The sequence below is a fragment of the Polypterus senegalus genome, chromosome 6, assembly GCF_016835505.1.
Source record: "Polypterus senegalus isolate Bchr_013 chromosome 6, ASM1683550v1, whole genome shotgun sequence".
Classification (NCBI taxonomy): domain Eukaryota; kingdom Metazoa; phylum Chordata; class Cladistia; order Polypteriformes; family Polypteridae; genus Polypterus; species Polypterus senegalus.
In genome coordinates, this window is record NC_053159.1 from 112,396,213 (window position 1) to 112,414,723 (window position 18,511).

Genomic DNA, 18,511 nt, shown 5'->3' on the forward strand with positions numbered 1-18,511 from the left:
GTTGTGGGGAAGCAACAGAGTAGCATCCTTAAAGAAACTCTGATTACTGTCAGAAAAGGCTCTAGCTCCCAATTCAGTAGTGATATGCATTTATCATCTTTCCCTTTCATTCAGTCTGTCAAATATTAATAAGCCTTAAATGCATCTAAGAGATGGAGCTGCTTTTGTTATCTATGTATCTATCTCTTGAACCCGGGCAGGGTCTTGGTGAATGAGCATGCACACCCATGTCAACACATACATCTTTGCATGTCTGTTGGAAATTTAAACCCTTCTGTAGCTGACAAGAAAAAAATGGTCCTTCCATGCTATATGGGTATGTCACAAGCAAGGCCAGATTAAGACCCTTATTGGCCCCGAAGTGTCAAAACTCAAAAGAACCTCCGCCAACCTCACTACTCTACCACATTATGAACAGGACATAAAGTTGTGCTTGAAAGTTTGTGAACCCTTTAGAATTTTCTATATTTCTGCATAAATATGACCTAAAACATCATCATCAGTCCTAAAAGTAGATAAAGAGAAACCAGTTAAACAAATGATACACAGATATTATACTTGGTCATTTTTTTATTGAGGAAAATGATCGAATACTCCATATTTGTGAGTGGCAAAAGTATGTGAACCTCTAGGATTAGCAGTTAGTTTGAAGGTGAAATTAGAGTCAGGTGTTTCCAATCAATGGGATGACAATCAGGTGTGAGTGGGCACCCTTTGTTATTCATCTATCTATCTATCAAAGTCTGCTCTTCACAACACGTTTGTGGAAGTTTATCATGGTACGAACAAAGGAGATTTCTGAGGACCTCAGAAAAAGAGTTGTTGATGCTCATCAGGCTGGAAAAGGTTACAAAACCATCTCTAAAGAGTTTGGACTCCACCAATCAATCCACAGTCAGACAGATTGTGTACAAATGGAGGAAATTCAAGACCATTGTTACCCTCTCCAGGAGTGGTCGACCAACAAAGATCCCTCTAAGAGCAAGGCATGTAATAGTCGGCGAGGTCACAAAGGACCCCAGGGTAACTTCTAAGCAACTGAAAACCTCTCTCACATTGGCTAATGTTCATGTTCATGAGTCCACCATCAGGAGAACACTGAACAACAATGGTGTGCATGGTAGGGTTGCAAGGAGAAAGCCACTGCTCTCCAAAAAAAACATTACTGCTTGTCTGCAGTTTACTAAAGATCACGTGGACAAACCAGCAGGCTCTTGGAAGAATGTTTTGTGGATGAATGAGACCAAAATCGAACTTTTTGGTTTAAATGAAAAGCGTTATGTTTGTAGAAAGGAAAACACTGCATTCCAGCATAAGAACCTTAACCCATCTGTGAAACATGGTGGTGGTAGTATCATGGTTTAGGCCTGTTTTGCTGCATCTGGGCCAGGACGGCTTGCCTTCATTGAAGGAACAATGAATTCTGAATTATATCAGAGAATTCTAAAAGAAAATGTCAGGACATCAGTCTATGAACTGAATCTCAAGAGAAAGTGGGTCATGAAGCAAGACAACAACCCTAAGCACACAAGTCGTTCTACCAAAGAATGGTTAAAGAAGAATAAAGTTAATGTTTTGTAATGGCCAAGTCAAAGTCCTGACCTTAATCCAATCGAAATGTTGTGGAAGGACCGAAAGCGAGCAGTTAATGTGAGGAAACCCACTAACATCCCAGAGTTGAAGCTGTTCTGTACGGAGGAATGGGCTAAAAATTCCTCCAAGCCGGTGTGCAGGAATGATAAAAGTTACGGAAGCGTTTAGTTGCAGTTATTGCTGCAAAGGGGGGTCACACCAGATACTGAAAGAAAAGGTTCACATACTTTTGCCACTCACAAATATGTAACATTCAATCATTTTCCTCAATAAATAAATGACCAAGTATAATATTTTTGTCTCATTTGTTTAACTGGTTTCTCTTTATCTACTTTTAGGACTTGAGTGAAAATCTGATGATGTTTTAGGTCATATTTATGCAGAAATATAGAAAATTCTAAAGGGTCCACAAACTTTCAAGCACAACTGTATGTCACTAACAAATCAGGTACAGGCATTGAATTAGGAAATAAAAAACTGTAAAACTTCATGTTGGGTCAACTTCATGGTAATTGTTTGTTTATTGGTGTATCAAAATAAATAAAACAAACTGATAGATAAGTGGAGCATCACAACTACGGGAAATGAACTTTCTAATGATAGCAGAGTTAACAAACATCAATTAAACTTGTTAAAAAGGCCTACGCACTTTGTGGCCAAAAGATGATCTGTAAGTGAATGTTTTTCATTTGCATTTTTCATCCAAATCTATTAAAATAGCTTATAAGAATTCCTTCGATTGAGTCTGGCATTGTTTGTTGCATCCTGTTTTCTTCCACATTGTTGTTCATGTGTATGTTGGTGTTATCGGAATATGCATTGCTGCTAAAGCTGCTAGATTCAGCAGTATTAGCCATTTCAGGACTATCTATAAGGTGAGGCTCATTAGTCTGAACTGCAGTAGACTCTTACAAAGAATGGTTCTGTAATGGCATTTTTCCGAATTGTTTAGTTCCTAACAGAACCATTACTTGACAAGGAACTATTTCATTCTGGATAGGATTCTTTGCATATAAAAATTACTACTTTGAGCTTTGAGAAAGTTAGTAATATGTGTACAAATCAATAGTCTTTAATGTGTATTAGGCCACGCAGCAGGACACAACTGATCAAAAAAACCTGAAGTTAGCCGATGTGATTGTATACAGCAACAGTATTTTTAAAATCATAAGACCATTGAGATTTCATAAATCTGTTATCATTCATGATTTTTTGGAATCTGTTACAGATCAAAATGAATAAAGTTTCTTTCTGGAACCTTAATGTGGATGGTTATTTAGTGAAACAAAAGTGGCTTCCCTATGGCATTGCTCTGAGATCCACTTTGGAACATTAATTCTTAAGAATGTATGTGCTGCTTGTTCAAAACATCATTTTTGTGTATGTGTTTATTTATTTTATTTTTTAAGCTGCAAATTTCAGTATAGGTATAGTTTTTGGTAAAGCAGCATCCTTCGCTTCTCCCTCTTTTTCATTTTTTGTTTTTGCTGCACTACTGAGCTGTCATTGTGAACCACCACCTATTTTGTCTTTTTCTATTTTGCAGTGTGACACTGCATCAAATATACAATTGTAGAAAAGTGACCTGTTAGACAACTGCTCCGATTGTGCCTCACCCGTATTAACCAATTCAGACTCCTATCAAAGGGAGAGGGGGAATGTGCAAATTTGTTTAGGCATTTATTTCTCACATATGCTCAGTCAACATTTTTAAAAAACACAGGAAATAGGCTTAATGACTGTAAGCATGGGTGTGTGATTTATGTACTGCTTAAGACAAAAATGAAGCAAACCAAAAGACAAACAAAGTACCAGGACCAGAAGATGACAGAGGGAACGCTATTTCAGGGAGGATGAGCAGGGCTGAACGCCCAGAAAGACAACAAATCCAATAATGCCAAAACCCAGTCTGCAAACCAGAAATACAAGTGAAGGAAATGCACAAAGTCTTAACTTCCTAAAAAGATTTTTTTTCCTTGATAAATGCACAGATGTTTCTCACAAACCCAGAAAACCTGAAAATCAGGGGTGGCACACCACCATCTTAAGTAGCATCAATCTGATGGCATCACATGTCACACCTCCCCTTGTCACATGGTGGTAATGGGCAAACCACACCCAAAAACATTATGGTTGTATCCATTCATAAAATACACAAAATGGTAGCATCCACAAGCAAATAAAAGATGAAAACATAGGAATGTCAGAATAACAACAATTAATTATAACATGATCAAAATTAAAATATAAATACAAAATATGTGCGGAAATTGATTCTACATACTCCAAAACAAATCATAACAGCTACTTAGAAATGTGGTGATGACTGTGGTACCAGGTCAATGGATTAACACTTATTGTGGCAGTTAAATGCAATAAGAAAAAAGCATACTAAAATAAAGGCAACTTATTGTTATTGCAGCCAATCAGCTATCTTTCTTACTCCTGGAACTACTAGTTGAGCTCCTGCCTCATGTCTGTCACTAGTTCAAGTTTTTGTATATATTTTGTGGCTGCCAAGATTCACTGCATAACAAGTCTCAGATCTACTGACTCAAGCGTACTTAATTTGTTAAGGATCCCCCATCTTGGAAATTAGTTTGAATAAAGAACTGAGATATGCCAAGTGAAAACTACCATTTAGAGTAAGAGCCATTTCAGACACTTCTATGTATTTGCACCTGAGAATGTCAGAGGATGAAGACTAACACTTTTCTAAATGTTTTAGTATGGAAGAATCAGAGTAGTATCCGTGGTATGATAGGGTAGCTGAAGTTATTGCACATTTCCATAGACTTGCTATATAAATGCAGGCTGACCTTCCCTTGTAATGTGCAAATGAAAGCACTGAAGTTTTTAATCTCTTTTGTAGAAGATTTCATTATGAGACCACGGAATTTGACAGAGATCCCAATTAACTTTTCAAAATAGTCTTAGAAACATAATTATTAATGTTGGGAAGCTCTACATTGAAAGTGGTAATGACAAGATCAACACTGAAAACCTCTCACACTTTTTAGTGTGTTGCTGCAAAGACGCAGCAAGCTGCCTGGAACTATCACATAAAATAAAAAGGGTATGGATTTCACATATTATCATGTTTTATGAATTGGCAGTATCAGATAGACTTTGCTGAAAATAACATAGTTTAAATAATTGATATAATATTTGCTTTAGTTACATATTTTAAATTTCCTTTTAGAATACTAGGGGGCTCCACCCCTGCTCGCTTTGCTCACCCGCCCCCAGGTTTTGTTTACCGGATATACAATTTAAACAGACTGTTATTTTCATGGGAAAATGTTACATATGCATTATTTTCACTTTTACTTTAAAACTTTTGTAAAAACAATACTTGTCGTTTATTTCTGGCCCCGGGTGTGGTTGCATCTCTTTCTTGCAGGACGTATAATGTGTTGTGAAGGGGCGGCGGTTGAACACACGCTAAGGAGATGCCGTTGTATCATCTGTTGTCTTTCTGCTGCTGGCGAGCTGCCTGTTCTGCTTGTCTCGCTGCCTGATCATTTTAAAGCCTATACAGCATCTGTCCTTTAGCCACTTTGCGTCTCTGCCACTCGTGTTGTGAGGGGTGGGGGGTTCGGAGGTTAGGGTGGCTGAACGCACGCAAGGAGATACGGTCAGATCATCTGCTGGCTTTCTGCTGCTTGCGAGTTGCGTGTTTTGCTTGTTGCTTGTCATTGTTTTAAGAGCTGGGAGCAAGTTAAAGTGTCTCTCGCGGGACTTCAAATTGTCTTCCAAGAAGATCACATCTCGTCTCCCTATTCTCCCTCCCAAAGATTTTTTTTATAATAGAGAGATAAAATAAAAATTGTCACTTTTTCTCTGAAAGTCTTGGCAATTTGAGTACACACCTTCTAAATCAGCTCCAATTTCTATCACTACCAGGTGCTGCCATGTTTTCAAATATAGAACTGAAATTTGTAAAGGCATTGCAGAATAGCAAACCATTATAAAAGTATTAAGTTAAAAAGTTAACTTTCTTTGTTTTGGGAGTAAAAGACTGGTCTACTGTTTTGTGAACATCTGAGCTAATTCAAATAATTGTCTTGAGTACAGCTGTGTGGCTACAGAATAGAAGAAACAAATTATGCTTTAATTTTGCAATTTACTATCTTGGGTAATTTATGAAGAATAAATGTAGACCAGAGACAATAAATTTTGTTTGCATTTTATTTAATCCACCCTTGGAACACAGTAAGCATACATGGTTTGGATCGTTTTGCCCAGAAAGCACATCAAGTGAACCACAAAAGCCAAGTGCATGATTAGAAGGCACTGTAAGCCATTCCAAGCAATAACTAGTCAGCTGTAAATGTATTAATTGAAATCAAGAATCATTTTCAGCACTAAACTAAATGAAGACTCATTCTCCCTGGAGAAACGATGCCACACTTTTTGACATCCCTTTTATTAATTCAATGACATCTGCAACTGGCACCTCCTATTTGTCATTTTTAACCCATGCTGACTTGTTTAAGTTTTGTAATCATATTAACATTCATTCAATCATAATTTGAATGCAAATATTTCACTGAAGTTTCTCAGGGTAAAAAAAATAACAAACAAAGTTCCTGGAAAAAACACATGCAGACAAGGACAGAACCTGCAAATTCTACACAGACAGTGAGATTTAAATTGAGAGGCCTGGAACTATAATGCAGCAGCAGAAACCTCCTCATCTGTTATCAAGATGATTACCTAATATGTAATTTTGACCAAAACACATTTTTTGTCCGTCTCAGAAGCAGATGTACTTTACATTTATGACACCATTCTTGTAAAGCTATGCAACAATTAACAACACAGTATATTGTGTGCAGTAAGTTCATAAAACAAAAACTTCTGCCACCATAAAAATAAATTAACCATCATAGCATGTGAAATTTATGCAGAGTAAGTGCACTTTTAATGCAGTTATCCTTTCTTGAATCCTTTATAAATAACTTTTGTTTGTGAGAAAGAGACATGAATTCAGATAACTTGAAGGAAACCGGTATATGAAAACACTGCTATTTAGAGTGAATTACCGCTCAGTTTAATTTTGCCTTACTTTTGATGGTCACTCCGTAGTCAGAGTTTGTGCGGACTTCAGACATACTCCACCTATGTGCCTAGATTTTTCTTTATGTACTCAGATTTGTATCTTAAATATGTGTGTATTGGGTTAATTTGCCACAGTACATTGCCTCTTCAGATGTGTAAATGTCCAAATTACTGGCAAAGTTCTGGTACACCATCCAGAGTTGTACCCAATGCTGCCAGGATAAGCTTTGGCACTATATGACCCTCTATTGCAGGGGTTCTCATACTCAGTCCTGGGGGCCCACTGTGGCTGCAGGTTTTTGTTCCAACCAGATTCCCAATCAGTGACAACACCCGATAGCACTGATCTCATTTAAATTAGCTGGTTTTATTTATCTTTTATTCTACATTCAGAAACAGCACAGCAGCATGATTTTTATATTTATAAGAAACATTTCTTATAAATATTTCTGTTTTTGCTATGGATTTAAATGCTTAACTCTCTTTTTATTATATTTCGCCCTTTCTCTGTGCAGTTTGCTGCCTTCATTGAATCTTAATAATGACAATTAAAAACAAGCAGAGCAGAAACCCAAGCAAACAACACTCAATCGTGAAAGGCTGCAACTACATTATAGTGTCAGTCCCACAATGTAGTAAATAACGATTAATTAAACAATTAGAACACCTAGAAAAGTAGAATGACAATCAAGATGAAAATACTGTTAAAAAGAAAAATACATATAACTGTTTAGTACATTTTAATACTTTTTTTTTTTACCAAACTTAGTTTTCTAATTTGTATATTGTTCCCAAAACAGGGAAGCTGGGAAACAACAGCTCATTTAATTAGCACAGGAGTCCAATTAAAAACAGAGGCTGGTTGGAACAAAAACCTGCAGCCACAGTGGGCCCCCAGGACCGAGTTTGAGAACCCTGCTCTATTGGATTAAACATTTACCTTATGTTGTTTTCCATCTTTTTTGGATGACGCATGTGCAACAAGGGCATGGTGGTCTAATTGAAAAATACAGGCTACAAACTTAAATGTTAGAGATATTTAAAAATACTAGGGGCATTGCCCCCTGCTTGCTTCGCTCGCCAACTGGGCCTGCGACACGCTGGCAAATTCACGTCTCTGCTGCTCGCGTATGTGGATTTCACTTTCACCAAACAATAAATCTTTTAATTCTTGCGGTTACGCCTCTTCATTGGGAAGAAACACTATTTTTCCCTGATGGCAACATGAATTAGACAATCTACAAGTCTCTTTATACTTAAAGTATAAAGCCAAACAATATATCTCTTTTTCATTGCTCTGTTATTTCACGTTTCGTTATTTCAGTAATAATTTCCATTTGTTTGTGCTAATGCGATTTTTGCTATCATTTTTTTGAGACTTTCGAATTTTAGTACTTTCATTATCTCTAACCTGCTCTGCATGTGTATCGCGCCAACGTTTTTGAATTCTTTACAATGTTCTACTTTGTCATCTACTCTTTTATTTCTGGCCCTGGGCGTGGTTAGATCTCTTGGCACAAAGTCTCGTCTTACAGGACGTGAAAGTATCTCTCTGAAAAAGTCATGTTTCATCCCAGGCTAAAACGTCTTGTTTAGTCCCAGGATTTTTTTATTATAATAAGAGAGATGGACATCAAGTTCATTTGTATCTATCATACTTAATATACTGCAGTGGGTTGGCACCCTGCCCGGGATTGGTTCCTGCCTTGTGCCCTGTGTTGGCTGGGATTGGCTCCAGCAGACCCCCGTGACCCTGTGTTCGGATTCAGCGGGTTAGAAAATGGATGGATGGATACTTAATATAATCACTAATATAATTTGTACAAACCCAAGATTGAGCCAAGATGTTTTAACTCTAACCAGGTCTAATGAGAGTAAGTGTGGGTGTGTATGTGAATATGTACTGTGATGAACTGGCACCCTGTCCATGGCTGGATCATACCTCATGCCTGATGTTGCTAAGATAGGCCTATGACCCACAAGGTCCAGAATTAGATTAGGCAGACTTGAGAATGTTATCATACATTCTAAACAGGCCAGTGTGAGAGTGAGTTTGGGTGAGCATGTGAATGTGTTCCATGATGAACTGGTCCCATGAAGGGCTGGTTCTCTACTTGCACACAATGCAGTAAATATAAGCAGTTTAATAGATGGATGGATGGATAGACAGATGTTATGTTTTGATTTTGATGGTGTTATGATTTTGAAAATTAACCAGCACTAAAAGCAACACATGGCATTGCACAGATAAGTAGTTTTAAGATTTGGTAATTTGTTTGCTTGTCTAACTTCAGTCTCTTCTGGTGTTTTACGTTCTCTGAGCCACTAGATGGAACTGTCATTCAGACTTTAGTAAATAGGAAAAATAAAAAACCAACAGTATGCCCAGGGTCAAAAGTTTAGGTTAGGACATAGTCTATGGTCTTCCCTTGATCAAATGAGGTAGTTGTACAGGTTTTGCCAGTGGTGTAGATTTGTATACTGGACACACACATATATATATATATATATACAGTATATATGTATGTGTGTGCGTGCGTGCGCGTGTGTGTATAAATTTTTTGCATCCACACAGAGATTTTGAACTTTATACATTTGATTGTGTTTAATTGTTGCTTAGCCTCGCTTCAAGGATGGTGCCATTCTTGATAATGGAGGAGGTAGAGTCAGAAACACTATTCCCATGTAAATGTCTGGCTTGTCTCACCAATCTAGTAATAAAGTAGCATCTTGCTTAAAAGCACCACATCATGTTGAGATTAATTATGACAGAGAGCAAAGAAAAAGGTAAATTTGTGCACAATACCAGTTGAAATTGGTGTAGAATGTTTGTCAGTTACCTAATTTCTGTCTTTATGTAGATATTTCAATCAGTACATATTCAGACCTGCTGTGTTAATGAGAGCATAACAGTGACATGCAGAATGCCTGCAAAGTATGTAAATTCATCTCTTGTAGGCAGTTGAAAAGAAACATTGAAGAGACAAAAAGGTAACATAGTTATATTCCAAGTGATTCCCCGTCTGAGTAAAATAGCTACTGTAAGTAACTTTGAAATACCATAACACAAAAATGCTGCATATTTATTCAAACCCAACAGAACATCTATGAGCTTATTCAAAGTACTGTTTCACAAATTACTTAAAGGCATGCTTAAAAACTGGAGAGGTAAAAACCGTGCTACTGTATCCAACCATTCTTAATATTATGATTTATATTTAATCCCCAATCTAATAAAATCAGAATAAAACTCAGTACTTGGACCTACATGACAATTATATTTTTTTCTGTCATAATCTTTTCCACTGCCTCAGCTGGTTGTCAGAAATCAAATAGACCTCATATTATGAAAGGCTTGTATTATTAAAGGCTTGCAGGCAAGCAGAGGTGCTTCCATTTATTTTTAATAAACTGCTGCTTTACCTTATAGTGATTATTGAAAGTGCCTATGAAATTAGATTCTAGCACTCATTTTTGTTTTATTACTTTTCAAACCCCTAAAAAGTTGAACAGTGCTTCTGTGATCTTCTGAGAGTTTTTTTATACAGGAATACTCTGGATTCAAAAAGTGTGATGATAGCTGGTAGGGGGTCACTTTAGCTACAATCCACTTACTGTACTTCTCCGACCCTGATGCTTCATTGCCAGTGTAAGAATATATGTTGTGCATATTTTTAGTATTACCTCTACTGAAACAGGTGTTCATTATTTCTGAATTTTTATTGTGCTGCTAGCCATCCCAGAGATACATCATCAATTGTAAAGGCAGCCTAACATCATTTCTTCCTCGCAGTTGACATTATCAGGGGTTTGAAAACAAGACGATCATTCTTTATTTTGTATATTTTTTTAAATTAAACAGTACTAATGGTAAATGTCATGAGGGCTAAGTAAGCTGTATTTGAAAACTATACAGACCTTGATAAGATGTTATTGAGCAAGATGATACACCTGTTAACACAATGAAAAATGAATGGTGTTCAGAAAGAAAATCAAGCAAGTATGAAGCCCAGTTTAAAAGTGCAATGGACTTCTACTGTGAGATGAATTGCTCAAACCTGTCTACTCACAACTACTGACCGCTCATTTAACTGTCATCAGCACAGTGGCTAGCTGCCTTAGGCCAGAATCCAATATAATAGACTGTGAAAGTATTTGACAGTCTGTATCCATTTTCCGGTAATTAAGTCTAAATTACCCCAATACACAAATCAAAATTGCTAAATAATATCATGAGGATATCAATAATTCAATAGAATGTTCAATTAGAAACATGACTTTTTTCATTTACAGTAAACCAAAACGACAAACTGCACATTATGGAAGATGAATTTGTGGAGGATGACAAGCTGATATACTCTGAAGACAAAAGTATGGTATAGAATATGGCGTGATGAACACTGTTAGAAAACCCATGGATTTACAGATTTGCTTTGCTATTATTATATATTTGAAATTTTCAAATTAGAACTCAACTATATAATATTTCCTATTCAAATACTTTCTAGAGCAGTGTTTCCCAACCTTGGTCCTGTGGCCCCACTGTGGCTGCAGGTTTTTGTTCCAACGAGATTGCCTGATAACACGAATCTCATTTCATTAGCTGAGATTATTTTTCTTTTATTCTACATTCAGAAAAGTACTGCAGCATGATTTTTACATTTATAAGACATTTGAAAATATTTTTGCTTTTGCTATAGATTTAAATGCTTAACTCTCTTTTGATGATTTTATTATATTTTGCCCTTTCTCTGTACAGTTTTTCCCCTTTGTTACATCTTATTAATGACAATTAAAAATGAGCAGAGCAGACGCGCTGGCAAACAACACTGAATAATCAAAGGCTGCAACTACTTTAGCATCAGACCCACTAATTAGTAATTAAAGGATTAATTAAACAATTAGAACACCTAGATAAGTAGAATGAAAATCAAGATGAAAATATTGTTAAAAAGAAAAAAATACATTATTCCCATATAACTGTTTGGCACATTTTAATATATATATATATATATATATATATATATATATATATATATATATATATATATATATACTCACCTAAAGGATTATTAGGAACACCTGTTCAATTTCTCATTAATGCAATTATCTAATCAACCAATCACATGGCAGCTGCTTCAATGCATTTAGGGGTGTGGTCCTGGTCAAGACAATCTTCTGAACTCCAAACTGAATGTCAGAATGGGAAAGAAAGGTGATTTAAGCAATTTTGAGCGTGGCATGGTTGTTGGTGCCAGACGGGCCGGTCTGAGTATTTCACAATCTGCTCAGTTACTGGGATTTTCACTCACAACCATTTCTAGGGTTTACAAAGAATGCTGTGAAAAGGCAAAAACATCCAGTATGTGGCAGTCCTGTGGGTGAAAATGCCTTGTTGATGCTAGAGGTCAGAGGAGAATGGGCCGACTGATTCAAGCTGATAGAAGAGCAACTTTGACTGAAATAACCACTCGTTACAACCGAGGTATTCAGCAAAGCATTTGTGAAGCCACAATACGCACAACCTTGAGGCGGATGGGCTACAAAAGCAGAAGACCCCACCGGGTACCACTCATCTCCACTACAAATAAGAAAAAGAGGCTACAATTTGCACGAGCTCACCAAAATTGGACAGTTGAAGACTGGAAAAATGTTGCCTGGTCTGATGAGTCTCGATTTCTGTTGAGACATTCAAATGGTAGAGTCAGAATTTGGCGTAAACAGAATGAGAACATGGATCCATCGTGCATTGTTACCACTGTGCAGGCTGGTGGTGGTGGTGTAATGGTGTGGGCGATATTTTATTGGCACACTTTAGGCCCCTTAGTGCCAATTGGGCATCGTTTAAATGCCACGGGCTACCTGAGCATTGTTTCTGACCATGTCCATCCCTTCATGACCACCATGTACCCATCCTCTGATGGCTACTTCTAGCAGGATAATGCACCATGTCACAAAGCTTGAATCATTTCAAATTGGTTTCTTGAACATGACAATGAGTTCACTGTACTAAAATGGCCCCCACAGTCACCAGATCTCAACCCAATAGAGCATCTTTGGGATGTGGTGGAACGGGAGCTTTGTGCCCTGGATGTTCATCCCACAAATCTCCATCAACTGCAAGATGCTATCCTATCAATATGGGCCAACATTTCTAAAGAATGCTTTCAGCACCTTGTTGAATCAATGACACGTAGAATTAAGGCAGTTCTGAAGGTGAAAGGGGGTCAAACACCGTATTAGTATGGTGTTCCTAATAATCCTTTAGGTGAGTGTATATATACATTTTACCAAACTTAGTTTTCTAATTTCTATATTGTTCATAAAAAAAAAAACACAGAACTTGGGAAAAAACACATCACTTAATTAGCTCAGGAGTCCAATTAAAAACAGAAGTTGGTTGGAACAAAAACCTGCATCCACAGTGTTGCCCCCAGGACTGATGTTGGGAAACACTGTTCTAGAGGGTGTCCCAGTGAAAGGGGACATGCAACCAGTAAAAGCAATATCAGACAAGAACAGCATCCAGAAGGGTCATAATGAGGAGAAGGAGGGAGAATCATTAACTGGTATTTACACTGGTTGTTATGCCAGTATGGGAGGAAGGACACATTCTGGTACTGTATATAGCAGAGTGCACCAGTGTTAAGAGATAGGCAAGGGCAGAAGGAGCAATAAAATGAAAGAAGCACCTCATATTAGCAGACAACACCAAGGTGGTAAGGTGGTGAAATATTTGCACCCTCTACTTTATAGTTCAGAGAGTTGGGCCATTTGGGAGCCGCGTGGAGTGCATGATCTTTTAAGTTAGAGTTGAGGCTCAGAAGAAGGAGATACCAGGTAGAGCTTTATGGCACAAAACCTGAAGAGGATGTTTCTGATCCCACAGCTGATTTTGGACTTCACTCAGAAGTGACCTGGGTATGGGGGTTAAAGATGCTCCCTGGTTATGGCCCATTCGGTATTGGGTTGAGAGCTGAGATGAACACTTGACTGGATGGAGAAACTGAATACAAGAGAAAGAGAGAAAGAGGTGAAGAAAGTGTTTGGTGCTTGTTTCAAAGTGCTTTGAGTAGGGCTGTACCCAGTAGACAACTGTTGGGTCTGACAACTGTGTAGGTAGGCCAGATATTTTCCATTTACTTTGTACCTTTTTCTAATTTCTTTCTTCATTGCTTCCTGATTTCTTTGGATATTAAATAAATATGCTATTTTTGTGTATTTTAGGCTCCCCTGACATTATCCTGGGTACACAGGCAATTCAGGAACATGTCTTGTGTTCATATAGCACCTAACCATCAGAGAGATCAGTAATGTAACACAAATACAGCATTTCTTTTTTTTTTAAGAGATCTATGTGCTTTTACTAGGGTATGAGATAATTTTTTCCTTGGTGACTGAGGCTAATTTTCTTCCATGTTTTACAGACATACTGTAGTACTGGGTAGTGTTGGGCCCCATTTAGATGTGTTAGGTTAAGTGGTTGGCTTTCTTATTCTACCATATTACCCAGCCTTTGCTTTATTACAGTATACTTGTTTATTATGCACTTTATGCTTTATCAGTTTTTGAACTACTGTACAAACAATGAGTCAGTTTTTGTTTGTAAGCTATGATGAATGAATTTAAATGCATGTTCATGTAGAATTACATAAGTTAATTCTCCTCAAGTGCTTTTAGGGTGAAAAGTAAGTCCAAATTGGTGCTGTATGAGTTAATGTGAGTGCTTCTGTGCCTGAATGTGTGCATAAGTTTAGCAACTGCTTGTGCAATCACTTACCTGATGCCTATTCTTAATTAGCTAACTATGGTCAAGCCAAGTTGGGGAGCATGCACTGGTATAGCTTGTTGCTGCACCCACCACATGACGAAACAGCTCAGAATCCTGTTTGGTAACCTCCCAGCCAGTCACACAGTCCAGTCCCACCTACTGGAATGACCCTCTATCTGCTGCAACCAGGTGTTACGTGGGCGACCCCTTGGCCTGGTCCAGCCACTCGGATCCCCAACAATGAGGATCCTGCCAGCTGCATCACCCTCTGGGAATCGCGCTACATGGCCATTGTGCCGTAACTGACGCTCCCTCACAATGCAGGTAATGTGCCTCATTCGGGACTCCATGAGCAATCGCTTATTCAATACAAATTTAAACCAATGGTACCCAAGGATTCTCCGAAGAGACACAGTACCAAAGGAGTCCAGTCTTCCTCTCTGGTCGCTGCATGGCATTCATGTTTCACAGCCATATAGCAAGACAGGAAGTATCAGGACTCTAAAGACATGGACCTTCGTCCTGGTCACTCTTCACAGAAGAAAACCATATTCCAATATAGTGGACATAAAAGAGTTATTTTCTATGGCTATTGTTGTGTTTCTTATCAGTATGCATCTAAAATGCTTGTTGTACAGATTTACGTACAAAACATAATCTTAAAGCTGTTCCATGCGCAAAAGAGAAATACCAGTCACTGCAGTTTTGCAGTATATCCCATTGATGGCGCTACACTACTCTATCTTAAGGGGCATGTTCATGAGTAAGTGACACAGGCACACTTTCCTATAGTCAGGGTTCTTATTATTGTTTAGTTAGGAAAGAGGGCAGTTAGGTATTAGTTTGGGATTATTATTTAGTTAAGCCCAAAGACCATTTAGGTATTTGTTATTTCATTTACTATACTGTGTTTCTTCCTTGTTCATTTCCCTTCCTCTATATTATTAATTCTACTAACAAAGCACCTATTTAATCTCCTTTTGCTTGATTGATGTAATTCTGGGTTTGAACTAAACAATTACCACTCTCTGTTCAAATTATACGTTAACGACATTTTTGTACTCTACACTTATGGTATATTTTTCATTTCCTTGCACTTCCCTAAATTCCTCTGATTCAAAGATTTTGTAACGTTTAAAAAAATACTATTTAAGTATGATCCTTCAGACTAAGCTTTTGCTATTATCAGAATCCATTTTCAACTGCATACTGCCATAAATTGCAGTAGGATAGCATTAAATTGAAGTCTGTTCTGCTTAGGCAACAATTTCAGACAGTAGCCATCAGTGAACTCTTAGTAATTTTAATTATTTTAATAACTCCTCTTTTAAAGAGATGTTGAAGCTAATTAAAAATGCATTCATCTTCTAATCATGGACCTTGAACAAGGAAACTAGCAAAAGTGTCAAAGCATAAATGTAGCTTCAGCCATTTACAGAAAAATTAGGCAACATTTCAGGTCATACTTCCTCCTCCGACTACTGAGAAGCTCTTTTTTTGTGACAAAACCATTGTATAGTTGCATCACATAATCATACTTGCCCACTTTCAGGGTGGATAAGTGGAGGGTAATATACAATCATACTGTTCATAAGAAAAATCTATCGGTGCTTGCAATCTATTCATTAATTTAGCTGCCCACACCCCCAACCCCTTCCTCTTCTCATACAATGAGTCAAATGCAATGAATGACTAGGCACAAAGGCAAAATGAATGAATAGACCACATGCAGAAAAGCTGAATTTGGATTAGGGAAGTCTGAAATCAGTTTGGCACACTCATGTTGAAGGCTGTAGGCAAAAGAACTTGACTTTGCATATCCATCCCCTCCTCCACAGCACAGACATTTCTGAGATGTGCTGAAGGCTTTGTCTCCTGAAAAATAACACCTGCCAACTTTTACTTTCCAGAACGTAACTACTGTAATTAAATGCCAACCTGTTTTCTGCCAGGAGTTCTGCCTTTAAGCAGCTCCAATCTTTTTGCACAGTGATAAGTGTTTTTTCTTTTTGCAATAGTCGGCGCTGTCCACTGTTTCATTCAAGAGGCAGTAAATGGAAATTTTGTTGAATCTGGTTACAGTTTTGATTTTCTAAATGTTTTCATATTCGGTTATTTAACATGAACTAACCTTTGTTATTCATCCATTTTGTAAACCTGATTTTTCTAATTGATGACTATGGAAAGCTGGAATAAACTTCAGTAACATTGAGCACAATTTAGGTAGCAGGATACAACAGGGCACACTTACAGCAACACCTCCATATTCACACACTTATACTAATCTTGGTTAGAGCTGCCAATTCATATAACACTAAACCCCTCTGTGGGCCCAGCTGGCAAGATGCTTTCAGTGAAGAGTGCCACCAATGTTCCAAAGAGAAGAAGGCACTCACATAGGAAAGTTCCAGATCACAGAAAAACCCAAACTGCCAGATGGAGTGAACTCTGGCATGTTGCTTTAGAATGACAGAGGCCTCTAGTAGGTACTTTACGGTATTTGGCATCATGATCCTATACCGTAAACGTAGAGTGTTGTACCGTGTTAGCCATAGATTGATACAGGAGAAAGTAGGGTGAAATTACACCTTTTATTGGCTAACTAAATAGATTTCAAATGCAAGCTTTCGAGGCAGCTAAGGCCCCTTCATCAGGCAACCCTAACCCCAACCCTAACCCTTGTCTGATGAAGGGGCCTTAGCTGCCTCGAAAGTTTGCATTTATAATCTATTTAGTTAGCCAATAAAGGGTGTCATTTCACCCTACTTTCTCCTGTACCTATACCGTAAAGAAATGTGACACCGTTTCAGGAGGAACTAGCGGCCAGTAAGGAGTCTTAAGGAGATTCTTCCAGGATATTGGAGGGCCAGTAACCCAACAGATGCAAGTGCACTAGACACTGTTCAAAAAGTAAGAGAAAGACTGTGGAAGAAATGCAACCATATTGTTCTTTTAAGAGCGTAAATTACATATTTAATTAGGAAATATGTGAATTAATTTTTTTGTATTCTATTGCAATAGATATTCAGAAGAAGAGATCCGGCAGAAGGTTGGCACATTTCGGCAAATGCTTATGGAGAAAGAAGGAGTGATTACCAGGGAGGATTCACATGGCCACCCAATGTAAGTACCTGTTAACTTATATCAGGGAGTGGGCACAGACAAGCTAGTAAGGGGAGATTGATGGGTTTGCTCCATGACTCATATTCAGTGCATAATGCCGGAAATGTGACCATCTGTCTAAATATATTAAGCATGCTGAAAATTGAATTGCATTTTGTAAACCTGCTTTGTCCAGTAGTGGGCCACAAAAATGTAGAGCACATTGCAGGGCTCAGACACACATACTGGGTCAATTAAAAATTACACAGACATCTTTCACAAGTGGGAGGGAATCAGACAATTCATTTGAGCATGAAATGCCACATAAATATGGCAATTTTGCTACATTTTTTCCTTTATTTTTACCATTTTTAGAGATATCTTCTGTGACATCACCACTCTGTTGAGCGTACCACTCACCCTGCCAGACTGGTACAGTTAGGTAATTGTTCATCAATGCTAGTGACTGTGTGTGAATGTGCCATGTACAGAACTGGTGGTGTCCTGTCCATGGTTGTCCTCTGCCTAGTGTCTGATGCTGCCAGCATAGCTTTGGAAAACTGATTGATAGATGACCAAATGGTGCATTCCTAAACATTTAGGTCTGAAAATATGATGTAGTTGTCTTGCACTGCCATGCTTATTTTCATTAAAGGGTAGGCTATGTTACCTATGTTTCAGATCATTTTTTTAAAGTCTGCTTTCAGTTTTCTTATGGCACACTTTTCTTTTTTGTATTTTGACATTTTTTGCTTGATGATACTTAATTTGATATTACTTCCAAATAAAAATTCAGTCAAGGCAGAATTCTTTTTTGAGTTGGTGTTATGAACTCATCTTTTGCTATAGCACCAGGTTATCATCTGACTTTCCAGAATGTTCCTCATTATCTGCCTTGTCCTTCATTGGCAACATAAACAGCCCAAGGGAATTTATATGTGCAGCAGGTTCCCATGGAAGCACATTAAACAGAATGAATGT

General features: G+C 37.8%; 1 protein-coding gene across 5 annotated transcripts in view; it reads left to right on the plus strand.

The window, feature by feature from the left end:
• Nucleotides 1–18,511, plus strand: part of srrm3 (serine/arginine repetitive matrix 3) — a 474,513-nt gene that overhangs the window by 342,281 nt on the left and 113,721 nt on the right. For all 5 annotated transcript variants that reach the window (XM_039756801.1, XM_039756797.1, XM_039756799.1 and 2 more), the window contains one exon: nucleotides 17,450–17,551. In XM_039756801.1, coding sequence (XP_039612735.1) covers nucleotides 17,450–17,551 — 102 coding nt within the window. The remainder of the gene's footprint in view (nucleotides 1–17,449; nucleotides 17,552–18,511) is intronic.